Raw genomic sequence first — 24,795 nt, 5'->3', positions numbered from 1 at the left:
ACTTTAAACGTGCATATTAGTACCTTAAAGGTGCACATTAGTACTTTAAACGTGCATATTAGTACCTTAAAGGTGCACATTAGTACTTTAAACGTGCATATTAGTACCTTAAAGGTGCACATTAGTACTTTAAACGTGCATATTAGTACCTTAAAGGTGCATATTAGTACCTTAAAGGTGCACATTAGTACTTTAAACGTGCATATTAGTACCTTAAAGGTGCACATTAGTACTTTAAACGTGCATATTAGTACCTTAAAGGTGCATATTAGTACCTTAAAGGTGCAAATTAGTACCTTAAAGGTGCACATTAGTACTTTAAACGTGCATATTAGTACCTTAAAGGTGCATATTAGTACCTTAAAGGTGCACATTAGTACTTTAAACGTGCATATTAGTACCTTAAAGGTGCACATTAGTACTTTAAACGTGCATATTAGTACCTTAAAGGTGCATATTAGTACCTTAAAGGTGCACATTAGTACTTTAAACGTGCATATTAGTACCTTAAAGGTGCACATTAGTACTTTAAACGTGCATATTAGTACCTTAAAGGTGCATATTAGTACCTTAAAGGTGCATATTAGTACCTTAAAGGTGCATATTAGTACCTTAAAGGTGCACATTAGTACTTTAAACGTGCATATTAGTACCTTAAAGGTGCATATTAGTACCTTAAAGGTGCACATTAGTACTTTAAACGTGCATATTAGTACCTTAAAGGTGCACATTAGTACTTTAAACGTGCATATTAGTACCTTAAAGGTGCATATTAGTACCTTAAAGGTGCATATTAGTACTTTAAACGTGCATATTAGTACCTTAAAGGTGCAAAACGTGCATATTAGTACCTTTAAAGGTGCATATTAGTACCTTAAAGGTGCATATTAGTACCTTAAAGGTGCACATTAGTACTTTAAACGTGCATATTAGTACCTTAAAGGTGCATATTAGTACATTAAACGTGCATATTAGTACCTTAAAGGTGCATATTAGTACTTTAAACGGTGCATATTAGTACCTTAAAGGTGCATATTAGTACTTTAAACGTGCATATTAGTACCTTAAAGGTGCATATTAGTACTTTAAACGTGCATATTAGTACCTTAAAGGTGCATATTAGTACTTTAAACGTGCATATTAGTACCTTAAAGGTGCATATTAGTACTTTAAACGTGCATATAAGTACCTTTAAAGGTGCATATTAGTACCTTAAAGGTGCATATTAGTACTTAAAGGTGCATATTAGTACCTTAAAGGTGCATATTAGTACTTTAAACGTGCATATTAGTACCTTAAAGGTGCACATTAGTACTTTAAACGTGCATATTAGTACCTTAAAGGTGCATATTAGTACTTTAAACGTGCATATTAGTACCTTAAAGGTGCATATTAGTACCTTAAAGGTGCAAATTAGTACTTTAAACGTGCATATTAGTACCTTAAAGGTGCACATTAGTACTTTAAACGTGCATATTAGTACCTTAAAGGTGCACATTAGTACTTTAAACGTGCATATTAGTACCTTAAAGGTGCATATTAGTACCTTAAAGGTGCACATTAGTACTTTAAACGTGCATATTAGTACCTTAAAGGTGCACATTAGTACTTTAAACGTGCATATTAGTACCTTAAAGGTGCATATTAGTACCTTAAAGGTGCACATTAGTACTTTAAACGTGCATATTAGTACCTTAAAGGTGCATATTAGTACCTTAAAGGTGCACATTAGTACTTTAAACGTGCATATTAGTACCTTAAAGGTGCACCTTAAAGGTGCACATTAGTACTTTAAACGTGCATATTAGTACCTTAAACGTGCATATTAGTACCTTAAAGGTGCACATTAGTACTTTAAACGTGCATATTAGTACCTTAAAGGTGCATATTAGTACCTTAAAGGTGCACATTAGTACTTTAAACGTGCATATTAGTACCTTAAAGGTGCACATTAGTACTTTAAACGTGCATATTAGTACCTTAAAGGTGCATATTAGTACTTTAAACGTGCATATTAGTACCTTAAAGGTGCATATTAGTACTTTAAACGTGCATATTAGTACCTTAAAGGTGCATATTAGTACCTTAAAGGTGCATATTAGTACTTTAAACGTGCATATTAGTACCTTAAAGGTGCACATTAGTACTTTAAACGTGCATATTAGTACCTTAAAGGTGCATATTAGTACCTTAAAGGTGCACATTAGTACTTTAAACGTGCATATTAGTACCTTAAAGGTGCATATTAGTACCTTAAAGGTGCACATTAGTACTTTAAACGTGCATATTAGTACCTTAAAGGTGCATATTAGTACTTTAAACGTGCATATTAGTACCTTAAAGCAGGCCTGGACTGGTAATCTGGCATACCGGGTAAATGCCCGGTGGGCCGACGCACTTGAGGGCGGGGCCGCTATATGATATGATTTTTTTTTTAATAAACATAAAATTGACCAACGACCGTCCCATAAAGCAGGGACAGCGGCCCATAGGTTCATTTTCCATACTGACACTGGGCTGGCCCAATCACATCTCTTAACAGACTCCACCCCGTCCCCTCTGTTTCGCCAGAACATCCGTGGATTAGGAGGATGGAGAAACAAAAGTGCAAGTGCAAGGGGGCTGCGGAGAAGTTGCGGGCAAAAAAAAAAAATAAAAAAAAATGTAGAGGTTGATGCCTCAACGTGCAAAAATTACAGGCATGTTTAGTGCGGTTACTATAGCTTCAGTTTCCAAACTTACAGTACCTGACGTGCAAAAACAGGTGAACATAGAAGAACATGGAGGAGACCTGTAAGGCAGAAGAGCAGTGAAGCCAATGAGGGACAGAGTAAGCAGGAGAGTATAATTGAAGCGGTAAGCAGGGTAGTTACATGATTAACAGCGATGGACTCACGATGCGACGACGACGATGATGCTTAAATGAATGAATATTATAAGACAACATAATCGTTGTCGTTATTATAAAGTCAGACTGTCACCTATACTGCACTGGTCACTCAGTCAGCTAAAGTCAAATAGTTGTTTTGCACTGTTTTTTGTAGTTAGCAGTGCCCTTGTAGCTATCAGAGTTCACTTATGCAGTAACGGCCCTTCTCATAGAAAAACCTGAAATGATGCAATTTGATTTTCCAAAAAAAAAAAAAAATCAGGTTATTATTATAATGTAATATTACTGATGATGTGTTTATTTCACAACGAGACTATAGGTGTCTATTTATAGCTGTTAGTCGTGATGATGGTCTACTAGATCTCACTTTTCGGCTATAAAAAGTTATGTTTTGTAGCTCTTGTACCCTATTACTCTGGTGTGAACACTTGGTTGTTTATGGCAAGTGAATATAGCATTCTTATCATTTTATTAGGACGTTTTTTGTGAGTAATTTGGTAGTATAGTTTTCTTTTTCATTGTTTTTAATGGGGAGTATCTAAACAATGAGAGGTAAATGTTTGATTCTTAAACAGGGGTTTGTGCTCTTTAAAACAAAGTATATTTGTAATTGTAAATTATAGTTTTTCTGCTGTCTGTTTCATTGAAAAAAAAAAAAAATCTTTATAGAATTATCAGTATTCTACATCCATGTTCTAAGGGTTAGCTTTTATATCATGGAGCACATTGTCCATCTAGAAATCCTACTCTTATTAAGTGTACTTTTAATAACTCTACCAAATAATTGTAATACTCTGGTGGGTAGTGTCCGACCGATTGTGGTGGGCCGGTCTGAGCAAAAATGCCAGGGCCATTTTTTTGTCCCAGTCCAGCCCTGCCTTAAAGGTGCACATTAGTACTTTAAACGTGCATATTAGTACCTTAAAGGTGCATATTAGTACCTTAAAGGTGCACATTAGTACTTTAAACGTGCATATTAGTACCTTAAAGGTGCACATTAGTACTTTAAACGTGCATATTAGTACCTTAAAGGTGCATATTAGTACCTTAAAGGTGCATATTAGTACTTTAAACGTGCATATTAGTACCTTAAAGGTGCATATTAGTACCTTAAAGGTGCACATTAGTACTTTAAACGTGCATATTAGTACCTTAAAGGTGCATATTAGTACTTTAAACGTGCATATTAGTACCTTAAAGGTGCACATTAGTACTTTAAACGTGCATATTAGTACCTTAAAAGGTGCACATTAGTACTTTAAACGTGCATATTAGTACTTTAAACGTGCATATTAGTACCTTAAAAGGTGCACATTAGTACTTTAAACGTGCATATTAGTACCTTAAAGGTGCATATTAGTACCTTAAAGGTGCACATTAGTACTTTAAACGTGCATATTAGTACCTTAAAGGTGCATATTAGTACCTTAAAGGTGCATATTAGTACTTTAAACGTGCATATTAGTACCTTAAAGGTGCACATTAGTACTTTAAACGTGCATATTAGTACCTTAAAAGGTGCACATTAGTACTTTAAACGTGCATATTAGTACCTTAAAGGTGCATATTAGTACCTTAAAGGTGCATATTAGTACCTTAAAGGTGCACATTAGTACTTTAAACGTGCATATTAGTACCTTAAAGGTGCATATTAGTACTTTAAACGTGCATATTAGTACCTTAAAAGGTGCACATTAGTACTTTAAACGTGCATATTAGTACCTTAAAGGTGCACATTAGTACTTCGTAAGTAGAATACAGAAGGCGATCTGGCGGAAGCTAGATATTTTACTTCATAACTTGTTAAATATGGATATTTTTTTACATAAACGCATCAGTTCACTTCAAAAGGCCTTTATTAACCCCCAGATCCGTGTTTATGATGGATGGATGTGGATGGAGGCACTTTCTTCAGCTCATACTCATTTGGTATCGCTATAAAGCTCAGATGCGTCAGGATATTTATTAATATTTCTCCGATTGTGTTCATCAGAAAGGAGAAAGTCATATACACCTAGGATGGCTTGAGGGTGAGTAAAGCTTAGGGTAATTTTCATTTGAAAGTGAACTAGTCCTTGAAGTGATTAAATTGTTTGATTATTGAAGACACTTGATGATAATAAGGAAAGAGAAACGCCAGAGCTACAACTGACTTCCAGCCACTGCCTTAGATGAAATCAACTCTCTCTTATTACTAACCAGACTGACTTTATTTCTGTCATTCATCTACAATTCTTTTTGAGAATTAGGTTTAGATGTTGAGGTGATCTTGAAAATGTTTAATCACCATTATGGTGATCGGTGTTTCATCGTGTTAGTTGGGCAGTTTGACTCTTTGATTTTTATGTCAGTTTGTGGTTTTTGAAAGAGTAACTCATACACCATTCAGAGAATGCATTTTTACTTTTAATTAAAACTGTGATATGCCCACGCCAATAGGTATCATGCTGAAGGCCATTCTTTTAAGGGGCTAAAAACGCTCAAGATAAAGTAGTTCAATGTTTAAATACATTATGAAAGTCCCAAGGTAATCGCTGTATCTTACATGTATCTAAGCAGCTGGATCACAACTGAACCGAGATAAATACAAGCATTTATTCTGGTACACCAGAAAAGAACATATCATTGCCAATGCAGGGCACTGCAAAGGAATTAACATTGATTGACAATTTATCCAGCTCTGGTTTCTAGGGGACGGCGTCAATACCAGCTCAACCTCACTGTTTGCGGCTGATCTGACCTGTTTTGAAGAACTCTAGGAGGTTTTGCAGACGGCAACAGCAGCAGTGTGTGTGGAATTCTAAGTGCTTTCCATCAGACAGTATCAGTAATGCTGAAATTACCAGAGAGACCCTGATAATACCGAGCTTCACCACACTAATGCAGTGCCAAATTGCTGACAGCTCCCTTCGGTTAGGAAAGTCTGTTGTAAAGATCCATTTACTTGAGCAGAAAAAAACCCTTTCCCACATAAACAGGCGACTGGAAGGAGAAATGATATCATCTGTGGGTTTGTGACAAATGAACGCGAGACAGAGCCAAATAACAGTCTAAGGTGGCATCGCTTAGAACATTAGTTCTGTGGAGAGAGTGTTAGACTCGAGTTTTATGTTGTGCAGAGCTCAGAGTCTCACTGCAAAGAAACATCAGGGAGATCAGAAGAATGCTTGACAGCTGTAGAGAAAATGCTTATGTGTGGGTTTTCACCACCTCACACACACCTAAATCCTCTCCTGACCCTCGGAGCTGTCTGAGGAAGATTTGGACACCTAGTGCTCAACAACTGTTTGTTATTGTGCTTAGAAAGCAAGCATCTGTTTTTCTGCAGAACCGACATGAACATCATGTAGCGTAGAGATGCTGCTGATTTACCAGCTGAATTATATATTTATGCTTTTTGCCGCCTTATGAAAGACCTCCAGCTGTTCAAAAAACAAGAGTTTTCCAAAAAGCCAAGCACAAAATATAGATCCTGGCACTTTAATGGCAAAAAAAAAAAAAAAATCAATGTCATAACTTTTTATCAATTTCAACACCCAAATGTTCTAATTAAAACTAGATATTGTCAGGAGGGAACTCACCATACAGCAGTAAATGGACAGATAATAGCTATTATAAGCATGTTTGTGTCTCTTGAACACCGCGTGCTTCATAATGTCAGCTAGAGATGCACATTTTAGTTCAAAACACTTCCACATTCAAATGCCTGCTTATTAAGAAATAATCATATAGTCCTTACATAATTGAGTTATATTTATATATTTATTTATATTTATATATTATTATATATATTTAAGTGAACGGGAGAAAGCTAAGCATCTGTCAGGTGACCTGCAGTCCTGCTGTTAATGTAGCGCTATTATAATAAATGTGTGCCCTCTAGTGGTCTTGAGCGGTCTTATCACACCACATGAAGGTATAATCACATGAGTCTCTCTCACACACATAAAAACTTAAAATAAAACACACCACTGTTCAAATCTTTGGGGTCAATAAGCTTTTTTTAAAAAAAATATTTTTGAAAGAAGTATTTTATGCTCACCAAGGCTGCATTTATTGGATCAAAAATACAGTAAGAAGTGCAATATTGTAAAATATCATTATTAAATTGCAATTTATTCCTGTCATCAAAGCTGAATTTTTAGCATCATTATCCCAGTCTTCAGTGTCACATGATCCTTCAGACATCATTCTAATATGCTGATTTGGTTGCTCAAGAAACATTTCTGATTATCAATGTTGAAAACAGTTGTGCTGCTTCATATTTTTGCGGAAACCGCGATACGTGTTTTTTCAGAATTCTTTGATGAATAGAATGTTCAAAAGAACAGAAATCTTTTGTAACATTCTGTCGCTTCTTACTGAAAATCTTTTTGACCCCAAACCATAGAATGGTACTGTACATTTAATTCACATACACAAATGTCTCATTCATTAGTTTAATCTTTTTTTTTTTTTTTTTTTTTTCTGTGATCATAAGCCAACACAATAGGCCTAAATGAAAAATTTTGCACAGGCTACAGGAATTTAAGGAAAAATTAATTCACTTCAATTTCATGTAAAACAGCACCTGCAAAACTGCTCCTTTTGTGTGTGATGGATAACATGGGTTTGGAACATCATGAAGAAAAAGGAAAAATGCCAGAATTTTCATTTGTTGCTGAACTATCTGATAGTGTTGTCAAAAGTGCCGACTTCGATATCAAGTCTGTTACTGAAGTTTTAAAAATGTGACGCTTTGAGCACTGTTGAGTGGATTCGTAAACACCTCTGATTGGCCATTGTGTTCACGCGCTCATCAGATATGTCTGCGATTGGCTACAATGATCAACGCACTAGAGTGTTTGAAATCACACAGAAGTGTTTTGAATTTGAAAGCAGGCGTCTATCAGCAGACCGGTCTGCGATAGATGCCTGCTTTCAAACGCTCCCGTGTATCTGCAAGTGCTCGATGAAGAGTTTCATTGATGACTATTTACAACGTGTTTGAAAAGTTGATCATTGAAGCCAATCACAGACATATCTAATGAGCGCGTGAACACAATGGCCAATCAGAGGTGTCTACAAATCCACTCAATAGTGCTCAAAGCATCACATTTTTAAAATTTCAGTACCGACTTGGTACTTTTTACAACTCTACAATCAAGTTCCCAAGTGCTGTTTTAGTGCTGAGAACTACAAACAACAATAAAAAAAAACTTCTTCAGCCCCACCTCTAATACAAATTAAACACCAGCTAATGGTCTCAATGTCAGCAACTCGAGTGGCCATCCATCAAGTGGGTCACAAGTTCAAACATTGATCCGAAAAATATATAAGGCCTGTTACGGCTGACTCAATACAACAGAAGAAACCAAACAGAACAGCAAAACAGCTCTGATTGAATTCAGTCTTTAATGACTTTGTTCTTTAAGCTTCAGCAAAATTCAAAACTAAAAATGTATTGCACTATGAAAACTTGCTTATATATATATATATATATCATTAAGCTTGGCTGTTCACAGAGTGCATTTGCAAAACAGCCCTCCAAAGGCAAGAGGAAAAAAAACTGAGGGACTGTTTTTGCCCTTATTGTATGGTATATGGTATAAAGTTTCTGTGATTAGTCCAGAGTCCATTTTCTGTACGTTAAAATGTCCTTCTAGAGTTGAGAGAAAAGCTGAGCAGCACCATCCACATTGACAGCTTCCCGTGGAGCTTCTCTGACCACCTAAAATATATACCGTTTACATGAGATCTTATAATTTACACAAAGTATACTTGGACACATAGGCATTAAATTAGATAAAACATGCAAGTGGCATTTAGAAACACTATAATACTTTATGCATGTTTTGCAAAAAGTTCATATATACCAATTTTAAAGTTGAAAAACAAAAAAAGTCTCACCTTCTGTCCTTTTTTGGGTTCATTAGATGTGGATTTTGATATACTTTTTACATCTCGCTGTACTTCTGTGAACATCTGATTTAAGTTCTCCACTTTTTCATTTCTCAAAGTGTTTATCTGAGGGAAGAATATCAACATATTCATAGCAAAAATCTCAAAACTGTTCGGTCCTAAAGACACATTGTTAATGTAAACAAAGCATGAACTTACATGTTTCAGCGAGGTCTTGACAGGTTTCGCTTTGGTCTTGGGTTTTGACTGTTTGCTCGCAACCTGAAATACATTCTGCTGTTTTTTGCCTCTCTGTTTATTTTTGCCCATGTTTAGCCTGTAGACTTCCTGATGAAAACTAAATCCCAGTTAAATGAGAGGTCCAAATATGGTCAGCAGACGGATAAGTTACCAATATATGGCTAGATTTGTATTTGACACTCGAATACAAAATAAACGTGTCAAACGAGACAAATTCAACTACATACAAAAACGTCGCCTCTTTTCCTTAAATAAGAATACGCAGTTCCAACTATCAACATCCACGTGCGTACTGTGACTTTTCCGTCATTGTAAATGTTCATTAGCGCCATCTAGTGATGTGGAGAGTACTGATTGAGATCAAAAGTATTGCAAAATTGCTCTTTACTTGACCATTCAGTAAAATCTGCATTCGTGAATTCACACTCATACTTTTGTTTGTTAGTGTGTTTGTTCATACGATTGCAAAGAAGTTGTATGGTAGATGAGTCATTCCACGAAACCGGTACACATTTTTAGATTTTTTTACCAAAATATCTTACTTTTCTGAACCCACAACATTAATGACATATTTAACTTCCAGAAAACATATTTTTCCATCTCAGGCATCAAATCCCTATTATTATTGGTCATTATTTTAAGTTATGGACACTATGGGAGCTCTCTGAATATTATTATAAAATGTATTTGTGATCAAATCAGCATTTTCCTATTAATCAGATGTCCCTCACACTAATTCAGTAATTGCAAATATTAAAGTTACATAAAATCTCACACTTTTGCTATGCTAAAGCCTGAAATGGGCACTTTTTGTGACAGCAACCTCATCATTTTTATTAAAGGCTACAGAATTTGAACTAAAATCATATTCTTATGATTGCTCTGAACATTTCAGACAGAATTCAACTAACTTTAAATGACATTTTCATAAACTTAACTTAAAATGTAGGTGTAATGGGGTTGACTGTGACGGGGTTGTGATTTTTTTTTTGGCCAAATTGGCCACTGCTCTAAATCTAGTCAATAAATGGAGAGTGCATGGCATGCATGATATTAAGAAACCATGAATAATGTTGAAATAACAAAGATAATTTTCACAAGTAATAGTTTTCTGTCTTTAATCGCTGTAACAGTGTTGAGTCATTAAGCTATCACAACATAATTTAGTTATAATTATTAAAGAAGGTGGAAGAAGACTTCTATGATGTCACTTCCTATTAATGATGGCACATAAGTATCAGTTCATTATTTTTATAGCGGTTTTGCGTAACAGGGTTGAGGGGTTACTGAGGTTTGGAACTAAATAATGTGATTTTAATGAATAATCATGAATTTACTATAGAAAAAAAAACATTACCAACAAAAAAGCACAGATGGATATTTATGGGAATGGCAAAATGAATGGACTTTTTTTCTCATTTTATTATTCCTAGCCCAAGTACACTTTCATAGAAGGCCTTGAGGGACTTGACAAAATAGGTGATGTCCACTAAAAAAAAAAAAACTTTCTAATATGAAGATAAAATGTATGTCATGTTTTAAAACATTATTAAAGGAGACGTTTCAGTTAATACAAAAAGCTTTTATATATTATGGTGACCCAATAGATAAAATACACTGAAAAAGGTCAGAGGGAATGATTCAGATTCAGACAGACACAATATTAAAAAAATCTAAAATATCTAAAAGTAATATGCATTTATTGTTCATTTATTTAGTCTACCTACAATGAAAGTTGTGAAAATGTGCACATATGTAGGCTAGGCTATAAAAATCATAAGCAAATATTTGGTCTACTGTATATTTACTTACAGTTTTTTATTACACCTCAATCTAACAGGCTACATTTGTGCATTATTTACTTTTTTGTTCAAATTAGACATTTCATGGCTGAGAGTAGTTTCCACTCTCGACCACAAGATGGCAAACAAATCCAAAACATTAATAACTTTATATGCATATGCATCTACAAATAGTATATTGGCTACATGCTATTTAAAAATATCTCGACTAAAACAACATTGGTTTCATTATTTACAGACATTGCAAGCTATTTTCACTATTATTTAAATCCTGCAATCATAACAATAGCCTAATATTAAAATCTACACATTAATTAGAAACTAAAATTTGAAAATGTTACTTTATTTCATTGCAAAACCTATAATAATACACAAATTACTGGCTATATCTGTTGGTGTTTGTGTTACATTGGTGATATCGCCTACACTACACTATAGCCTAAATACTTTATGTTAATACACACGTTAATAGTACACTCTAGCACATTTAAATATAATTGTTCATATATCTGTTCAGGTCTTTGTTTGCAAAGCGTCAAATATTAGCTAAAGTAGCAGGGTGTTGCGTAAAGCACCATTCATTCATTCTGCTGGCAGATTCGATAGGGTGATGAATCATTACTGCACTTACTATGTCACACTGTCACTCTACGTCATCAGAACCTGGCGCGCCACAAGTATCTGATTACGCAATCACAAAATGTTAAGAATGTGTTTCGATGTATCATTAGATCAAAGCAGAAGGACTCGGATGCGATCGCGCATTCCAAGAGAGAGAGAGAGCGCGCGCGATGGAGAGAGCGCGCAATATCGATCTCTCGCGTAGCTCCTCCTGCTGATCACACTTAATATTCGGTCATGTGAACAAACAGCGTCCAGAAAGGCGCTATATAAACCTACAGCTCATCTATCTGAGGACACTGACTGCTTCAGCACACTTGAAGACACTTGAGAGGACCGCGGCGCAGCTGTCATAATGTCTCACGGATGGGGATACGCAGACCATAATGGTAGGCTAAGACCTCACACGTGATTGCGATTTTTCATATTCATATGTGATTTCATAGGCTATGTAAATTTAACATGTAATTTAATGATCTCCTCTTGCCTCACTGACTGCATTTGCCCTCCTTGCAGGACATGTTCACCTTGTGTCTACTGCAGAGTCAGCATATGTGACAAATACAAAATGTACAGATTTCACCTATAGGCTACTATATAATGCATATAAATCTGTGTTTTTGTATCAAAATAGACCTAGATGTTTTTTCTAAACATAAATGCAGATTTGAATGCAGCTCATTCTTTGAAAACTGCAATTCAAATGCACATTTTTGCCCTTAAACATGTTTTTCAAAAGCATATAATTAAAAGCTTTTGGTTACACATTATTTTTCAGTGTAATTATACATTTAAATACAGTAATAATAATTAACTACATGTATTTTCTATAGGGTTAGGATGAGGGTTTGGTTTAGGATTAATTGCAAGTAATTATGCATAATTTATTGTTATTACTACATTAACTACATGTAACATGTGTAACAATGACACTGTGAAATAAAGTGTTACCAGGCTTTTTTATTCCCTCAACGGCAAAGATGTAAGGATATTCAGCAACTGTTGTGATTTAAACAGCAAGTGAATCATATAATTAATGTATAATTGTTTTTTGAATAGAATTGCATGTACTGCAAATGTATTTTTGTCCCAGATGCATACTATAATAGCACTGTTTAACCTCCGTGTCTCCTTCCACTGCAGGACCTCAGAAATGGTGTGAAAACTTCCCGATTGCTAATGGACCTCGCCAGTCTCCGATAGACATTCAAACCGATGGAGCGTCCTTTGATGATGAACTGAAGCCGCTTAAACTGCAGTACGACCCCTCCACTTCCCTGGACATCCTGAATAATGGACACTCTTTCCAAGTGACCTTCGCCGATGATAACGACAGCTCAAGTTTGTGACCTCTAATTTCCAGCCTATTATTAATCATTAGCTTATAGTGAGAGTGTTCCTGAAACGACTGCAGTGTTAACCTAGATAATATTTAGAAGGAAAAGTTATATAATAATGAGGTTGTGTCTGACACTAATGTACTGATTATTGTTGCAAACTATTGAATTCTGTTAAGCATTTTGAAAGTTGGCTTTTGCTCCTACGTAGTTAAACATTAATTTACAACATGTAGTGTTTCATCTTGAAATAGATAGTTTTATAGGTTATGCTTATTTATGGGTTATAGTTTATTTTATTGCATGTCTATGGAGGTGTAAAGCCTAAAAGTAATGAATGTGAAAATATCAGCTCAACACCTCCCTGACCTCTCTGCTATATCTCACTCTCTAGTGAGTTGGAGGAAATCACACTTATGTACACATATGAACTGTAAGCAGTGAATGGCTTGTTTTAAGGTGGAACCTGTGTATCAAGTTTAACCATGTTGTAAGCTATACATTATGTAACATTACATATATGACTGTGTTTGTCTGCTCTAGCACTGACAGAAGGGCCGATCTCAGGCAAATATAGACTTAAACAGTTCCACTTCCACTGGGGAGCTAGTGACGACAAAGGCTCCGAGCACACAGTCGATGGGAAATGTTACCCAGCCGAGGTATGAATCCCTGAGCATACTGGGCAAATGCGTTCATGGAAATGTGAGATTTTTTTTAATTATATAATTAAACATTAATGTTCTTAATAATTTCATCTTTAGCTCCATCTGGTCCACTGGAACACAAAATATCCCAGCTTTGCGGAAGCAGCTGATAAGTCTGATGGCCTTGCTGTGGTTGGAGTTTTTCTGGAGGTGTGTAACCATTTTATCAGCAAACAGAGGGTGAATTCACTTTTAAATTGTATAAACATTATGGAAACAAATGGTTCAGGTCATTCAAACCATGATAGGATATATGGAAATGGAAGAGTCCTTATGTGGTCACCAGTGGATGGTGTCTAGTGGAAAAGTTTGGTACTGCGCCCAAACAAAGTCTTACTAAAAGCTCAATTTTTGGGATATCAACCTAAAATTTGATTAGATTTTGGCTTTGAATTTTTTTTTTTTGAGTTTTGTAAAATATATATTTTATATAAATTACATGAAATCATTTTTTTTCTTAAACTAAAACTGTAATAACTATAATAATCTAAAAGATTCTGCTTTATAATGAGACCAAAGTCTGTGCTCAAAAGTATTCAAGATTTGAGTGACAGTTAAGGGGTTACATACAAATATTGTGCCTTAGTCAAATTCTTCCCACACATTTTTAGTTTCATTTATTTTTTTCTGTTTCTGTTTTTTAAACTTTCTATTCATCTGATCCTGAATGAAAATTATCCTGAAAAAATTATAATTTTCATGAAAATATTAAGGAGCACAACTGTTTCCAACACTGATAATAATAATAAATGTTTTTTGAGCAGCAAATCAGCATATTAGAATGATTTCTGAAGGATCATGTGACACTGAAGACTGGAAAATTCATAGGAATAAATTATAATTTATAATTAAATTAATCTAAATATATTTAAAATAGAATACAGTTATTTTAAATTAATATGTTTAATCTAAATTTAAATTAATATTTTTTCTCAATATTACTGTTTACTGTATTTTAAACAAATAATGATGAGCATAAAAGACTTCTTTCAATAAAATAAAATAAAAAATAAATAAATAAATATTATGCCCTAGTTGCCACAAAATCTTAGTTTAGGATAAAGAAAAAAATACCGTAAGGATTAAAAATTTTTGTTGTTGTTTTTCCCATCAGATCGGTGCAGACAATCCTAAGCTTCAGAAGGTTCTGGATGCTATGGATGCTATCAAGTCCAAGGCATGTCTACCAATTCAATTACATTTTGTTTTCATTTTTACATCTTGCTAAAGACTGAAATCGATTCTGCTTTATTCAAGGTCCCTTTTGTGTATGTTATTATCTTGCAGGGAAAGCAGACCTCATTCACAAACTTTGACCCAGCCGACCTGCTCCCGGAATCTCTGGATTACTGGACGTACCCGGGGTCTCTGACCACACCCCCTCTGTACGAGAGCGTCACATGGATTGTCTGCAAGAAAACAATCAGCGTTAGCTCTGCACAGGTACTGTGACACTATTTATACCAGTAATACAAGCATGGAGGTGGAGTTTAAAAACCACATGATTGGTACTGAAGTGTGGCATCTCGCATAGTAGGGATCTGGAGGTGCATCTCTATTACAGAGCAAAGACTATTACCAGAACATTATTAACAGAAACAGTTAACCAATATTGTGTGCAAAAACACAAGCTTGTTGATTTGAACAAGATTAAAATCACACATTACATCTATGAAACACAAATTTACATAACCTCTTTAAGAAAACTATAGTTCAATTCGAGTAGGGTTTGTTTCGCGGTTTTCACAAAAATACTAAGCAGCACAACATTGATAATACTAATAATAAATGTTCCTTGAGCAGCAGATCACGATATTAGATTGATTTCTGAAGGATCATGTGACACTGAAGACTAGAGTAATGATGCTGAAAATGCTGCATTATTTTAAATTAATAATATTACATTTAAATTTAAAGTTGTTTACTGTATTTTTAGTCAAATAAATGCAACCTTGATGAGCATAAAAGAAATAAAATCCTATAAAATATAAAGTCCTATAAATTAAAAAAAAATGTAAAAATGTAAATTGTTATTTCTCAATTACTATGAACCAGTTTAAATTTATCAATATAAAAACTGTATATTTATGTAATTTATATTTATATATTGTTTGAAATTAATTATATGTCTGTCATGACAACTCTCTGAGCATTTGGCATGGTAATGGGTATGACGATGTTGATATGTTTGGTCTTAGGCGGAATAAATCTGCCACGCTGATGCTGCTGTTATTGCTGCTGCCTTCTGGTTATTGCTACTGCAGAGCAAGTAAAGGACTTGCTACTGCCAATACACACACGACATGCTGCTGTGAGCAAATAATACATGCTGCTGCTGTACAATAACATGAATAACCCATAGCAGCTCTATACAGGTGGAGCTGGGGAAGGTGGAGGGTTTCTGAAAGCACGTAAGGCAAATGCTACACAAGTATTTGAAGGTTAAGCATGCAAGCTCATTGGCTACTGATACAGCAGGAACCAATCAGCTGTGCCCTATAGATAACGCAGTGATTACGAGCAGGTTGAGTTAAAGGACCTGTCTGTGCCATCTAGAGTTCCATGACGGAACTTTGGATACTTAAAAAATCACGTGAACAACCCAAATGTAAGCAGTCCAACATGAAACCATCCAATTATGATTGACATTATTATTTGTTTTTAGTAGGGATGTAACATGCCACAATATATCACAATGCAAAAATGCAATATGTATCGTTTATAGTGACAATCTGTGTGTCGTTCACCCAAAATGAAAATTACTGTATGAGAAATATGTCAAATTAGTGTCAGTACCAGGGCTTGACATTAACACCCGCCAACCCGCCAAATGCGGGTAGATTTCAGCTGTGGCGGGTAAGACAGCCACTCCCACTAGCCACTTTGGCGGGTTGAATATAATTTCAGTTTACAGCCAAATGAAAAGTAGCCAAGCTCGTTGTATCACAAAATTACAATTCAGTCACAATTCTTTATCGATCAACTTGCGGTTATGAAGGTGGGATAGGCGGAATCGCGCTAAATGACACAACAGAAGCGCTCGCGTGCGCGATCAGTTCTCCTTGCGTCTGAATACACGCACACACAGATGTCAAAATGCATCGTGTGGAGTATCTCGCGTGAATACAGTCGGCTATGGCTTACGGCTAAGTGGACGTAAACAGGTGGGTAAAAACTGGATATGTGTCAGTATATGACGTCCATGCATTCAGCAGCCCCCAAATAAATACCCCTCTGTCATTAATGTTAATCAAACATCAAAAAATGTTAAATACATGTTTGCTAAATAAACATATGTATCTGATTTTTTTTTTTAATTACTATTTGTAATTTGCTTCTTTGTTCTTTTTATATAGCCTAACAAAAATAACTGTATACCTCATGTATAGTCTTAATTTGGGTGGTCAATCTGCATTTGTAAGTTTGAAAGGGTTTTAAATCTTGCAAATCAAGTAAAATTACACAAAATCAAGTAATTTAAGAATGCCAGAGTAAAATTTAATCATATAAAATGTAATTTCCCAACAGCAAAATTGTGGCCAGTGAAAATGCTGAGTGGCTAGTAACTTTGGAAAACCACTAGCCACATTGGCTGGTGAGCAAAAAAGTTAATGTCAAGCCCTGGTCAGTACTATATGTAATGTTGAATATAATGTATAATAATGCAACGGGGGAATATTTGTAGGTCCTGATAATGCCAAATGCATTATGTTAGCAGTATAAAATTTCTAGTCAGTGACAGAATGCAAGCATATTCGCCTAAAATAATTATGCATTTTCAGCTTCAGAATCATGAATATTTTTATTCTGGTGTCAACATTGTCCTGTACACTGGGTTACCGGCACCAAGTACCAAATTTAGCATTTTAGTCAACAGTCTTGTAGTAATCACAATAAGTAATCATATCGTGATATGTATCGAGTTTTTATTCTTTAGACTTTCCACTTTTAAAACCGGCTAGACATTTGCCCTCATCTAAGACAACTGTAAACAAATGTACAAAACCGTCTAGTCATAGTCAGTTGTATTTTCTTCTCCATTCAACCTCTGTGACATCTAGCACGTTTGTGAAAATTAACACGACCCTGTCGAATGTTTACATCACGACTTTGGTTCAAGGCTGGTAATGTGCACATAACCTCAGGTCATCATGCCTCATTTCCAAGCAGCCTGTTAAATTATTGACTCTAAGAATATAAAATTAACCAAACATGAAATTCTCTTCAAAATGACAATTAGGACAGTTATTTTTCAACTATAAGCATTCCACCAATACATAAATAGTAACAGATGCTGAAAACTCACAGGTTTTTCATTCTTTCTCTTTCTGTACAGATGAAAATATTCCGATCTCTGCTTTTTACGGCAGAGGAAGAGGAGGCCTGCTGCATGGTGGATAACTACCGCCCCCCTCAGCCTCTTAAAGGTCGTAAGGTCTGTGCATCTTTCAAGTGAAGAATCCCCCGGACCCCGCCACCCCTTCCCTCCCTTCCTTAGTGGGATATGCAAACGCGGGGCCCCGGGCCAAGGGCCTCAAAGCACCTTCACCCTCCATGCAGTGATGCTGGGCAACCTGCCAGCTGTTCAGCAGAACAGATGTGCTGTTTGGAGAGTAAAGCGGCTAGGCAGGGAAACGTGCGTTTGTACTGTCCCTCTCTCTTTCTTTCTGCTTCATTCTCTCTGGTTCATTCTCTTAGTGCAAATGCTTGAATTATCTAGATTTAGAACGTGTGCCAACTTTGTATGATGCTCTGATATACATATGTGATGCAAAGACAAACAAAACAAGAGAAGTAATATATACATGGGATATTTAATGCAGAAACGGGGTATTTAAGTATATTTGTATCGGTCTGAGAATAGGCCAGATTAAAACGCAGGGGTACAGCCGATACCCGAACACAAGCCATCTGTGCCGGCTGCTGCTGTCCTTCCCTGCCAGGCTGTAATCTCTGGCTGTCTCAGCAGTGCCGGAGCTTAATGAAACCCAGTGCACTTCACTGCAAGATCTAGAAAATCCCCATTGCAAATGAACGCACGTGGCCAAATGTCCATGTGGACACGCCGGGAAACCACGCACAAAATCTAGCACATACTGTACAATCAGAGCAGCTTTGGTTTGGAGTATTTGTGCCTCAGATGATTGTAATTGCATATTCTTTTGTGTGTTTCTGAAAGAGATGTCATTTATAGCAATTGCTATGCACAGGATTTCAGCTTAAAAGCAGTAGCAATAATTGCATGAAACCCATATAACTCAAAAACTGTTTTGCTAAATGCTATGCTTTAATCGTGGACTGTGAGTGAAATTCGTCTCTTCAGCTGTATTGCACAGCGATGCACAAGCCGTGTCAAGCAACACAGTGAGTCTTAATAGAAGCCAACATGCCAATCAATAAATCTTGCAGTTTAAGCATGGAGGTCACCATCAGCTCCTCTGAAGCACTGGGACTATGGGCTTATGTATGTTATACATTTGTAAAGACAGTGGGTTTGAAATATCTGTAACGTGTAATTTACTTGAATTCGAGGGCTATGTTTAGCAATATTGTTCAGCCATACTCTATTTTCAAGAGGCTATTTTAAATAAAGATATTTTATGCTTATTCTCTGTCTCATGTTTTTTTCTGATGCCACATATACAGCTGTATTTACTAATGCTTTAGTAAATGGTAAATATTTTAGATGGGAACATGTGATTTCATCAATTAAAATGGCTATATAGGCAGTGATTTTATTGCTGTCCATATTGAATATGTACAAAAGTTTGGAAACACCCTAGAAAAGTGGGGTTTTGGACAATATTGGCATGAATCCTTTTTAAATTGTGATAATTTTGCACTGATAAGGGACTATACAAACTACAAAAACATATTTTATTACATAAACTGATTATATATAGAAAAAACTTACATTTTCGATTCATCAAAATATCCAGCATTAGCAACTATCTGACCTAAATTGAGTTCTGATTGGTTCATTGTATTCTAAACTTAATTGGCAATCAGTTGTTGAAGCTATTAAGGTGTGCTGACCCAAAAAATCTTTTACAAACCTGGGCCAAGTTTAAACCAGTAAGCAAGCATCACAGCTGGCAAAGGGGCGTGTCTAACTTTGACATATATATATATATATATATATATATATATATATATATATATATATATATATATATATTAACATTATTATGTAATCAAAATGAAAATTATTGCTGCTGGTCTTCAATCATAATGTCAAGTTATTGTAATGTATTTGCACCAAAAAAAATTATAAGGATTTATGCTGATATTGTCCAAAACCACACTTTGCCAGGGGTGTATCCAGTCGAATTATCCACTTGCTTTTTTTTTGTTGACAAACACCAGGTGTGTAGTAATTTAATTGTCAAGTCAAAGCACATTTATCTATATAGTGCCTTATACAATACAGATTGCAAAGTTCATCAACTAAGTAACAACACTTTCAGCTATAAAACAGATCTAAAGAAGATAATGGTGTAATTGTTCAGCTCAATTCAGTTCAATGTTGATTCAGTTTAGTTCAACAACAGTGTCGATGTTGCAAAGTTCATGAATTATTAAACAACTTCAATTTCAGCTATAAAACAAACTCTACAGCTCATTTCAGTTCATGTCTTTTGTGCTCTCTTGGAATATTTTCTGAATATTAATTATCTTCCCGTCAAATCTCAGAGTTTAAATTTGCCTAAAGTTTTGAAAATTTGTGCTGTCGGACTGCTATATTTGGGTATTTGGCACTAAGGACTTAAAATGAAATGAATAAAATTTTGGGAGTGACAATTTAAATATATACAAGAATTCCTTCTGAAGTCAATCTTTACTACAATGGTAGTAAAGATAGAAAATATGGTAACACTTTACAATAAGGTTCATATGAACTAATAATAAACTGCATTTCTACAGCATTTATTGATCTTTGTTAATATTAATTTCATAATTTACTAATACATTAAATAATATATTAAATATTAATATTTACTTTAATTAGTTAATGCACTGTGAACTAACATGTACAAACAACAAACAACTGTATTTTCATTAACTAACGTTAACGAAGATTAGCAAATACAGTAACAATTATTGCTACAAGTATTGCTCATGGTTTGTTCATGTTAACATTAACTAATGTTTAACTAATGAACCTTATTGTAAAGTGTTACTGAAAATATATATACTATTTACACACATTGACAAACATCACTGCTGAGGTTCCCATTGATATTTTCACTCTAATCTTGATCTTTTAGCAGTTTGGTAATACATTGACCTTTTTTTTTTATCTGAATAGCTAATGATTAGCAGCTAGCCTGAGTTATCGCTAAGTTTATAGGAGCTGTAAGTGATTTATTCGGGAATATCACGCATAAAATATATTTACTGACAGATATCTAGGTGTCACTTGAAATCACAAGTGGCTGTGTGACGGCCTAGGCTCTGTAAATAGAAAGACAGCCAGAGGGGCAGCCTACATATTTTCAGCCAATCAATCAACCTGTGAATAATTTTACATGATTGCCAATTTTCTGATTTTCTCTCTCAGTATTTTTGTCTTGTTTTTTCCAGTATACATATCTAAACATTCTTAAGGCGAGACACCCCAGGTGAATAGGGTAAAAAAATCAACTAATAGATATCACCATACTTCCCCAGCTGATTGATTACATTAAAAATTGCAAACATTTTTTGTATTACAAGTTTTCTGAAATGTTTAAATATGCAATTGAGGCGTTATCTAATTAAATATGCACTACTTTGCATACATTTCTAGAACAAAAATCTGAATGTTGGATGAAGTCAGGTTCAAAATTCTCGTTTAATTTTTTGGACATATTAAATTAAAAGGTTTTTACAGACGGAATTTTGGATATCTCTTTTTATCACTCCATAAGTCAGAATGTACTATCAACAGCCAGAAAAAAAATTATTTTCACCATTTTTTTAGGAATAAAATGTTGTATAAAATCCTGCAAATTATATATCAACAAATCCCTGTAAAAACCTTCAGTATATGGATATAGATAGGAATAAAACTGTAAAGTTTGGTGTAAATAAGTTCTGCTGAACTGTAGATTTCTGACCTATTTTTCTAACTCATTTTGAGAAAACGGCCTTTAAAGATATTTACTGTAATTGAAATCTATAGATGCAAATAGATAAAGTGCTATAAAATATACACTTAAAAGTGTATTTTGGATGTTTTCTTTCCACCAGTCTGAAAAAACACTTTATGAAAAGCCAAAAAGCGCAAAATCTCAAAATTGACAGGAGCCTGAAAAACAGTGTTTTTGCCTGTACTGTCCTTAAAGCTGCAGTCTGTAACTTCCAAAATCAATTTTTGAGCAAGTACATAACCATCTCCTTACCTTAGCCCAATTCACAACAGTAACCTAGAAATAATGTTTTATAATTTGGGTGGTACTGGTGGGTTTCTGCGGGGAAATTCAAGTATGCAGCCGTTCGTCTTTGCGTCATTACGTCACGTCTGTTTACATAAAGAAGGAGTCCCAGCTAGTAGGCTATATCATGTGAGGATGGCGGATCATTTATAGCCTTTTCTCACAGCATCTGCAATAATTAAACTTATTTTGATGGTGGATTGCAACCCAGATAGGTCTAAATGACAATCATCAGTGACAATTGGAGATTAACCCGTAATCAAAAGCAAAAGACTTTGGACTGCAGAGTGGTTACAGTAATTGAAATCTACAGGTAACACTAATACACACTAAATACACATTGGCCCGGTTTCACAGACAGGGCTTAGCCTGAGTCAGGATTAGGCCTTAGTTTAATTAGGACATTTAACAAAAGAGAGTGGAATTCCTTGTATAAGCACTTCTCCCTGATAACACACATCACCTAGAGCAAGAGCACGGCCATCAACGCGATTCGTTCAGGATACGGAAGCCGAGAGATTTTTCAACAATGGCTGTGTCCCAGTGTCCCGATTCAGGGGCTGCCCCCTTTGAAGGCTGCATACATCATTGAGGCAGTCTCATTTAAGAAAAATAACTGTTAAATTGCAATGTAAGAAATAAATGATAGTATTTTACACCGCACAATGAATATCAGTCAATTTTATTATGGTTACCTTTCTTAAATATGACATCCTTGATGACGTATTTAGCCTTCAAATGCAACCTCCGGAGGACGCAGCCTCCGAAATGAAACGAAGGAGTGTGTTTTTGGTTGTAAAGGAAAGATGGCCTTTTTCAGCTTCCCAAAGCGATAAGGGAACAGAGGATGAAGTTTGTTTTTCCGGGGCAGCAACGGAGTTGTGCACGTATGTTTGTTTGTTCCCGGGATTTCGGGAAGCTGCACGCTCTCGTGACTCTTTAGCTCCGCCCACAGCACTGACGGCAGACATGCCTCCAGGAGCTCGGCTTTTTTTCGGAATGACTCGGTTTAGTGTATCTTATCTTTTATAAATATGACAAAACTAAATACTTTTCGGAGATATGAAGAATGCATTGTTACTCTATATGTACTCAAGATTAACATGAGATTGGCAGAAACTGTGTGTGATACAGAATCTGAAGTACAGTATCCACACCAGATTCATCCGCGCTGAGGAGTCGTGCCGATGCACGACACAAGTAAATATGATAATTCCACAAATAACTGCAATTGCAGGTTTCAAACAGAGATGGCGACAATGAGGCAAAACTACCAGACTCCAGCTTTACAGTATTTTAAAGGTGCCATAGAACGTCTTTTCAAAAGATGTAATATAAGTCTAAGGTGTCCCCTGAATGTGTCTGTGAAGTTTCAGCTCAAAATACCCCATAGATTTTTTTTAATTAATTTTTTTAACTGCCTATTTTTGGGCATCATTAACTATGCACCGATTCATGCTGCGGCCCCTTTAAATCACGCGCTCCAGATGTTAATACTGGCTTGTCTGATGACTTGAACATGGGCTGGCATATGCAAATATTGGGGGCGTACATATTAATGATCCCGACTGTTACATAACAGTCGGTGTTATGTTGAGATTCGCCTGTTTTCCGGAAGTCTTTTAAACAAATGAGATTTATATAAGAAGGAGGAAGCAATGGAGTTTGAGACTCAATGTATGTCATTTCCATGTATTGAACTCTTGTTATTCAATTATGCCGAGGTAAATTCAATTTTTGATTCTAGGGCACCTTCAAGATACATACTTGAGAAGTAAAATTGTCTTTTTTTTTGGCCGACAGCCAAGTAGCACATTCGTTCTGCACCTGCGTAAGATGAAATGCCTTTCCGTACCAGCAGGTGGCAGTAGCTGAACAGACAATCAGAATGATCAGATGGCCTGACGAGTTCCAACGCCAATTCAACATGACAAAATGGCCGATGAGGACCATCTTCAGCCGACGGTGCGGAACACACTGAGAAAACTTAGTCGGCTGACGAACAAAAACTGCCCGACGGCCGGCCATCGTCTTGGTGTGTTCCTGCCTTTAAGCAATTTTGCTTCTCAAGTAACTTGATTTAAGAATTTTTATATATTTATAATGGAAAACAAGACAAAAATACTGAACATATTTTTTTTGTTGCAGATTTTGTAGATTTGTTGGCATACAGTCATCTTTTAAAGGTGAAGATTTGAATGTCATATACAGTAGTTGAAATTAGCTAAAAGTCTCAAATACAGAACCGCTTAGAGCACTTTTAATAACTTAATTACATTTTTAATTACATAACATGCCATCCCCTCCTCCACCCCATGTCTTTCATGCTTTTCCACCATAAAGGATATGTATAGCACAGTCAGGGCTGTTTTGTCAGCTGTCAAGTCAGCTGACTCTTCACCTCACAAGCAGTATGACATCATAATTTAATCTCATTTACATACACATTGATTTACCTGCAGGTCGCACATTGACATCAAAGTTCCCGGCGAGAGCTGAAGGAACAGGATTATGCTAATGACGTCACCATGACACATATCACCTTCATGACAAGGCGACAGACCCAACCTGCCAGGAATCGATGTGTTACATAAGAACGCTGTCTGGTGATATAAATCAGAGTGAATAACAGTATAAATCTCACTCACATGCACACACACGCCAACAAACAGCAAATCTGTAGTGCAGTAAATCCGAAAGAGCATCCTGGCATGAACACAGCAGTGTGGCATGACCTACAGTCAAGGGCGTACACACAGACACACACAGTTCCAGACAGGGACAGCCATGTCCGCAGGCTTTCATGCTAATGCAATTCATGGAGAGCAGGCGTTTTATCGCACATTAAGAAAGACAGAAAGATGTACATGCAAATATACA

The 24,795-nt window shown here is 35.7% G+C and overlaps 2 protein-coding genes across 2 annotated transcripts; one reads left to right on the top strand and one right to left on the bottom strand.

Annotated features, from left to right (window-relative positions):
- Positions 1 to 7,328: 7,328 nt before the first annotated feature.
- On the bottom strand, positions 7,329 to 9,347 carry rbis (ribosomal biogenesis factor). The gene is made up of 3 exons (XM_067377373.1): positions 8,990 to 9,347; positions 8,780 to 8,896; positions 7,329 to 8,600 (listed from the first exon to the last, which is right to left on the bottom strand). Exons 1-3 carry the CDS (start codon positions 9,098 to 9,100, stop codon positions 8,532 to 8,534), a joined length of 297 nt encoding a protein of 98 aa, XP_067233474.1. The 5' UTR covers positions 9,101 to 9,347; the 3' UTR covers positions 7,329 to 8,531.
- A 2,217-nt stretch (positions 9,348 to 11,564) lies between these two features.
- On the top strand, positions 11,565 to 19,073 carry ca2 (carbonic anhydrase II). Its single transcript, XM_067377372.1, has 7 exons — positions 11,565 to 11,843; positions 12,598 to 12,795; positions 13,335 to 13,453; positions 13,556 to 13,648; positions 14,613 to 14,675; positions 14,786 to 14,941; positions 17,835 to 19,073. Exons 1-7 carry the CDS (start codon positions 11,810 to 11,812, stop codon positions 17,952 to 17,954), a joined length of 783 nt encoding a protein of 260 aa, XP_067233473.1. The 5' UTR covers positions 11,565 to 11,809; the 3' UTR covers positions 17,955 to 19,073.
- Positions 19,074 to 24,795: the final 5,722 nt, after the last annotated feature.

Source organism: Chanodichthys erythropterus, chromosome 23, assembly GCF_024489055.1.
Source record: "Chanodichthys erythropterus isolate Z2021 chromosome 23, ASM2448905v1, whole genome shotgun sequence".
Classification (NCBI taxonomy): Eukaryota; Metazoa; Chordata; class Actinopteri; order Cypriniformes; family Xenocyprididae; genus Chanodichthys; species Chanodichthys erythropterus.
This window is presented reverse-complemented; position numbering and strand designations above follow the sequence as displayed.